This window comes from Cicer arietinum, chromosome 7 (genome assembly GCF_000331145.2).
Source record: "Cicer arietinum cultivar CDC Frontier isolate Library 1 chromosome 7, Cicar.CDCFrontier_v2.0, whole genome shotgun sequence".
Classification (NCBI taxonomy): domain Eukaryota; kingdom Viridiplantae; phylum Streptophyta; class Magnoliopsida; order Fabales; family Fabaceae; genus Cicer; species Cicer arietinum.
The window spans coordinates 30,692,109-30,699,213 of NC_021166.2; the positions used below are offsets into that span (position 1 = coordinate 30,692,109).

Genomic DNA, 7,105 nt, shown 5'->3' on the forward strand with positions numbered 1-7,105 from the left:
TTACCTATATATATATATATATATATATATATATATATTATTACTAAATATGATGTTGCACGAGAGGATTTGTTTGAGAGGTAATAATCTGAGTTTGTTTGAGACCATTTGTTTGAGAGATAATAATGAGTACGTTTGTTTTAATAAAAAAATTATTCTTTTAAACCAAAAATCATTTTTTTAGGGTTTAAAGGGTGTTTGTTTCATATTTTTTTTAAATTATTTTGTTAGAAAAATTATTTTTAATGTGAATAAGGCTTTTAAATAAGCTTACAGGTCAGGCCATGATAGGCCGTAGGCTAGGCTCAGGCCGAAAAAAAAGCCTATCATAGGCCGTAGGCCAGGCTTAGGCCTCAAAAATTCATCGTAGGCCAGGCTCAGGCCTTTCAAAGTCTGGCCTGGCCTTGCCTATTCCCACCCCTAATTCTAAGGCCCAAACCCAGTACCTAACACTATCGGCCCCTAGAAAAACAGCCTAGTCCTGAAGGCTGAAGTATGCATCTCTTGCTGCCAAATCTTTTCTCCGCACCAACTCTTGCCTCTGTCAAATACAAAGTTGAGCAACCCATGAAAAATGAGTAAACCACTCCAGCAGTAGTAGTTGAATTTCAAGTCCTTGCCCCTAGGATTCCACTGTTGAAAGCTTGACCAATCAACTTCAATCAATCGAGTATTCGTCACAGTTTTATTCCAATTGCATTTGGGTAACAACCTGTAGTTGGTCTTTTCCAATTTCAAAGGATCCAATACATCATCAATCACAACTCAAGTTGAGAAAAAGGTGATCTCACTTGAAGCACAAAATATAATTAATACCGCATCTCCTGTATACAACTTGTCGAATTCTACTTCCTCCAGTATATAGAAAATAGTTCCACATTTTCTTCAAAGTCTAGAGCAAACAACAAGTTGCATTCCTCTAAATTAGATATATGACAACCACGTCTATCCGAGTTCAACATGCTAATGTAAATAATTTTGAATATATGGTTGCTTGTATCTTGTTCATACTCCAAATGAAAATTACCCTGCAGTGGTGTGAACATGGGATACGGTACACATCTAAGGGAGTATACGCACTTGGCAATAGCATTTATAGACATCTGTAATGCACCCAATACCTTAAAGAGATACTTGGCAATAACATCTATAGACATTTGTTGTGCACCTAATACCTTAGAGTATTCTGCCATTGCTAAAAATGAGTAAAGATGATAAAGTACTGCAATATGCCCTCTATAGATAGAAATGTAAACCTATGTCTATTGCATGCAAAATAGGGATTGTGCTTTGGGTTTCCTTCTCTCCAATAGGTCTTTGGAATTGGTTTCATTAATCCAAAAATAATTTGCTGCAAAGATAGTAAAAACAAGGTTGCATATCTTCCTTGAATTCCTTGGTCTGGAGCTTCAACCATTATGTCCGAAACAAAGTTTGTTGCATCATATGACAAACACATCCCTATTGTGAAGAATGAATGGCTTCTTATTTGACAAAATTTTCCATCAATATCACCAACAAATTTTCCATCCTCTATTGTTGCCATTTCACCTTTTCCACCATATATATTCTCTTTGATATATTGAACAACCTCAATAGTAGAGTTCAACTCGTACCCACTAACATTCTCTACCGAATGTTGGCTGCCTCTTGTATGAGATGCATTCTCCCTTGCCGATTTCAATGCTCCCCTTTCAACATATTGGGCCGGGCCCACTAGATCTAAAATTGGATCCACTTTGTAAAATACCCACATGGTTGGTTCCTTTGATGGGTTCTCCTTCAACTTCTCAGGTCGGACCAATTGATAGAGACCCAAATCGAAGATCAACAGAAATTGTAATATTGAATGAAAATAAGAACTATTACAGAGAAGGATCCCTATAATCCCAGAGCAATGCTCCTGAGAGAAGAGAATTTCTCTCTCTGCCCAAAACTAAAAGGTTCTAACTGAATATGATTCTGAATGCCTTTCCCCCCTTGCTAACCATCTCCTTAATATAACTACATTCTTCCTTTAACAAATTTTCCACATGAGCATATTGGCAATTCTCTATTTGGCCCATTTATTATTCTAAGGCCCAAACCCAGTACCTAACATCTTTTGTCCCTCAAAAGCTTGCCAGAAGGCGCAGGAGAAGAAACCCTTGGCATAATTTCACCAAGGTGCAATGAATGAACATGACAACTAACAAAAGAAACTATCTAAAACAGTATATTATACGCTACAGATAAAGAGTTGGATCAAGAGAAGGTTCAAGAATCAAACCTTTGGAGGTCTTCGTATCAGATACACCATTGTCCTCAATGAAAGGAGGAATGTGTCTTCATTATACTGCAGGGATCTCATTTCACCTTCAGCAGAACCACTCAAACGTGCATATCCAGGCTCATTAAAGTATGGCTTTGTATTCAAGATTAGACCTTGTATAGAGACCAGGACCTGTAAAATTGTTGAAGTACCTGGAAGCCACTTCTCATTCTTATTGCCAGACCAGGTGTTAAGTAGACTAAGGCACACTTTGCCACAATTATATAAATTTGGATTGAGCCGAAGTCCACCAGAATGGTAGTAGACTTGCTGCATTAAAAAATGTCCCCCAAGTCAGACTTTGAATTAAAAATGATGTACATAAGAATAGTTCAATTTAGCTGTAGTAATCTCAACAACATACCGGAGGTACATTGGGATAGTCCCGGGGAAAGAAAACATCAAAAAAGAAAAGACCATCATGATAAGGAGTTCCCTCTGCTCCAATAATCACAGCCCTCAACAGATCAATTCTTGATTCATAAACTCTGACAAATATTGAATCTAACGGAGATAAAAGAAAGTATCAAAGAAACAGCAGGAGATTGCACAAAAAACCACATGACAAGTTGCTCATTATGATATTAAAAACAAAATTTACATTTTACAGCTTTTTCTATCCTCCAGCTTCAGAACAAGTATATGGCCACTACAAACGGAAAGAAAGACTAACTATTTTATAAAGATATATATTTAAAAAATGCAGCCACACTAATGGCTTTTGGATTCGACAAACACCGCCAAAGCATATTAATAACAATGACGAAGACAATACCAAAGTAGAGATCCTTCAGCTTGAGAAAAGAAACCAAATACAAAAGATGATATGATAAGAAAAATATTACAGCAATGTGTGACAGAAATACCGAACAAACAACTTTACCTGGTAAATCCTTCTCCAATAGCTTCCACTCTTCCTGAATTCTTTTAACCCAATTCTTTGAATGCTGTTCAGTAAATAAATTAATGGTAAAACAATAAAATTAGAATTAAAAACGAAATACAATGCACTAAAAAGAAAGTTACCTGTGTCATGGACACATTGGCGCGAGTGAAGTAATGGTCTGAAGTGTCATCAATAGTGTCAAATTGCTTAAAGTTTTGAAATTTCTTCAGAATTTCATCCCTGACTTCATCAGAGATAGTCACAACAGTACTATCAGCAGTTGTGCCATTATTTCCATCTCTCGCAGAATTGGGAACCCAAGTGTTACCGAACACTTGCTCAGGTGGGGCATGAAGAGGAACAAATGGAGGAACAAATGGATTGAAAATAGTTGAATTAGCTGTATAATTTGGAAAATGATTAAACTGAGCCAGCCAAGGATTTGCAAATTCAGTTCCCGAAAAAAAAAATGATCCATCTACAGGTCCAATGAAATTTGAATGTTGTGAACTGATACTTCCAGTTTCAGCTGCATTCTTTGCACTTTCAATTAGTTTGCTATGCTGTGACTCACCTATATATGGAAACTTCATTCCCTCTGAGTCGTCTACAACGCCATGGTTAGTTGAAGAACCAAAACCATAAAGCTTCTTTTTACCAGAAGGTCCCGAAAACCATTTAGAGGTAGATGACTCTGCTCCTAATGCCAACTTTAACTTGCGTCTCCTGCACTGTATGGCTTCTATTCTTTTCTTACTAGTGACAGCTTGAGAAAATAACTGAGAAGGTATTTTTACTTTGGGAGGGAGATCAGTACATTCCATTTTATTTTGTTCACTACAACTACCTCCTAAAGGTCCTTTGGCTTCAGGCATAATAGGCTCTAATGACCATGTAGGCTGAGATAAGCCACTAACTTGAGAATTTTGAGATTCAGATTGCTGAATATGAAAGCTAGGATAAAATAAACTACTTTCAGCCTTCTTTGAAACTAGATCATATTCTTTTAACCAAGGAATCGGTGCCTCAATACCAGGAGGTATATCCGCATTATCAAAATGTGCCTGTAGTAAAGCATAATTATCTACATCCATATAATCATCCGTAAAAAGATCAGGGTAGTCGTCATCGTCATCATCATATGAGTGGTCAGAACCATGCTCATCAATGTTGATTAAATTATTTGGAACAGAAGTATAACCATTGGAAGATTCGACCCTGCTACTTGGTCCAGCTTTGTCAATCCCATGCGGAAAATATATATTATCAAAGTGTTCCTGAAAATGGTTTCAAGAAAAATTTACAGTCATTTTTAATATTGGAGAGGATAACATCAATCAGCTGCAAGAAAGAAATCTTATTCACAAACCATAGTTTGATGATCACTATAACCATTTTGAACAGATTCAATCGTCTTCCCCTTATTACTTCTACCAACTTCTTCGCTAACTACCAGTAAATCTGTTGAGTCATCATCGTCGTCGATGTCAATCACATCCAGTAAAATGGCCTACAGAAGAGAAATATTATTAGTATTGTTGAATGAGACAAAAAGATAAAAACATGATTAAACCAGATCGTTAGCTACACCACGGAGATTATTATATAGACTTTGAAAGAATCTATATACAATCACAGCATTGATTACATAATAAATACCATTAATAATAACATAATAACTATGATATCAAATTTCCATTAATAACATAATATATTCCTATAAACAGAATATACTATTTAGGTAAATATCAATCAAATCCACCAAGCTTTTAATATTATGGGGTGCTCAAGTCCCGCATCCAGAGCAAAAATCCAAAATAACACAGGCACTCTTCACAAAATATCTAAACAAAAATCCCACGAAAATTTTAAAATGCACAAGCACGAGACACCACTCAGTGATACAGTACATTTGTGCTGCTAGATGAATCATAAAAAATTATCTTCAGAAATAGTTCCAGCCATAACCACCATTCAACTTTCATCACAGCAAAATAGTTTTCCTTTTTCTACGTGCTCTCGTTTATTGTCAACTCTTATTTCTTGCCAATACGGTAAACTTCATAAAACCTCTTCCCAACACTAATTTTATCATTAAAAATTTTAATTTTTCTCTCCACCTTCCCTACCCATCCTTAACCTTGATGACCCTTCTTTACATGTATTGCAGAAATCTGTTCTCCCACTTCCACTTTTCCTTCTTCTTCACCCTTTCTCCTTTTTATTTATATTCCATGGAACATAGCCTCCCACCATCCTCAGTCCCTCTTTTCCTTAAGATTATTTTAATTACAGTGTGGGTGACTTTACTTTTGAATGGACTTGTATACTCTCTTCCTTCTCCACTGATTACTCAAAGAACAGCTCAGGCTGTATCCTAATATGCATTCCTGACTGAACTAAAGACTATATCCCAAATTGCATTTTGAATTTGGATTTGGTGAATTTGTAAAATTGGTTAAGCCTGCTGAGAAAAACCCAAATTTAAATACAAACACAGCCTTCCACATAATATCGTCCACAAAATTCAGCAGTCCCAACCCAACAACTTTATTGCAGAACATAGCATAATTCTGTCGAAGATTTTGTTTTTTATGGTTTTCTTTTTCTGGCTGTGTAGCTCAAAACCAATGTTGTCAATTGCCGATCATGGAAAATAGTGGATTGTTCCAATTCTGCTATACAACAGTACTATAGTGCCATTATTTGATAACATTTTGTATTAAATAATGCATCGCACAACAATAGCTGTTTGTTTAATTCCACTATGGCTCTATGAGGCAGCTATAGCCACTATTTAATAACACTATCCAAAACAATAAAAAATACATATGATCATGATTACAGTAATATGCAATCTAAACTGAATTGCCAACCAATGTACCAATAAACTCCTCAAACTTGAACGACTTTTGGTACAGACATCACGGACTTAAAAGAAAATCAGAGTAAAAAATGGCATATAAAAGCAAACTAAACAGTCATTTTCCAAACAAAATAACACCCAAAATTGACAATGTATAAGACCAGCTAACCTCATAACAAACACAGCTAGAAACATCATAGTCCACGAGATGCATTCGATGACAACATAAAAAATAACGAGTTCAGAAGGAAAAAAAAAACCAAGCAAGCCAAACAAATTAAAATCAAAAGTCCTTAAGCCCTAAAGTGAATAAAGATAGTTAAAATCAAAAGTAGTTAAACCTAAATTGAAATACAGATCATTCTCAAGTGAAAAGAGAATTTAAATTTAAGAAAAAGAAAAAGGAAAGAATAGCAACGAATTGATACCTCTTTCTGCTTCATCAAATTGGAAGAGTTGTGAGTTGGCGGTGGTGGTGGAATCTCGATTACCTCAGGGTCCATGAAACGATGAGAACTGTTTCCAGAACACACGCTCCTTCTGTTAAACAGCCAAAAGAGTGAGTGAGTGAGTGAGTGAGAGAATTCGTATTCATGCACATATCACTGCGATTGCAGTGAAAGAAAAAAAAAACTAAACAGAAAAGCGAAAGAGAAAGAGAAAACGACGAGTTGGAATTCTGAAATGAATGTTCCGACAGAGACGGCGGAGGCGGCGGCTGCTCGATCGATCGGCTCATCAAGAATAATCGACTGGAATTCAATCAAACACACTTCGACAGAGAAAATTGAGTGTTTTGATTTTGAGAGAGAAAGCGAGAGAGAAAACGAGAGAAAGAAAGAAAGAGTAGAAGAAAATGTAATGTTATGAGATGAATGAAGCGAAAGGTTATTATGATGTTATTATTATTGTCTTCGCGCGCCTTGTCATGAAGATCAACATGGATTGCGACCACACCGTGAGTGTTCTTTAATTCCCCCAAACCCCTCTTGCTTTGTTATTACCCTAAAAAGACACGCTTTTTCCATAATTTACTTTTCTT

The 7,105-nt window shown here is 36.0% G+C and overlaps 1 protein-coding gene across 1 annotated transcript in view; it reads right to left on the reverse strand.

Annotated features, from left to right (window-relative positions):
- The window catches only part of LOC101498894 (uncharacterized), a 9,819-nt gene extending 2,778 nt beyond the window's left edge, over window positions 1–7,041 (reverse strand). Inside the window, exons 1-7 of the mRNA XM_004511190.3 lie at window positions 6,732–7,041; window positions 6,492–6,603; window positions 4,567–4,707; window positions 3,338–4,474; window positions 3,195–3,258; window positions 2,676–2,815; window positions 2,270–2,581 (exon numbers count right to left, since the gene is read on the reverse strand). Of these exons, the coding sequence (XP_004511247.1) occupies window positions 2,270–2,581; window positions 2,676–2,815; window positions 3,195–3,258; window positions 3,338–4,474; window positions 4,567–4,707; window positions 6,492–6,603; window positions 6,732–6,802 (1,977 nt within the window). The 5' untranslated portion in view covers window positions 6,803–7,041. The remainder of the gene's footprint in view (window positions 1–2,269; window positions 2,582–2,675; window positions 2,816–3,194; window positions 3,259–3,337; window positions 4,475–4,566; window positions 4,708–6,491; window positions 6,604–6,731) is intronic.
- Window positions 7,042–7,105: the final 64 nt, after the last annotated feature.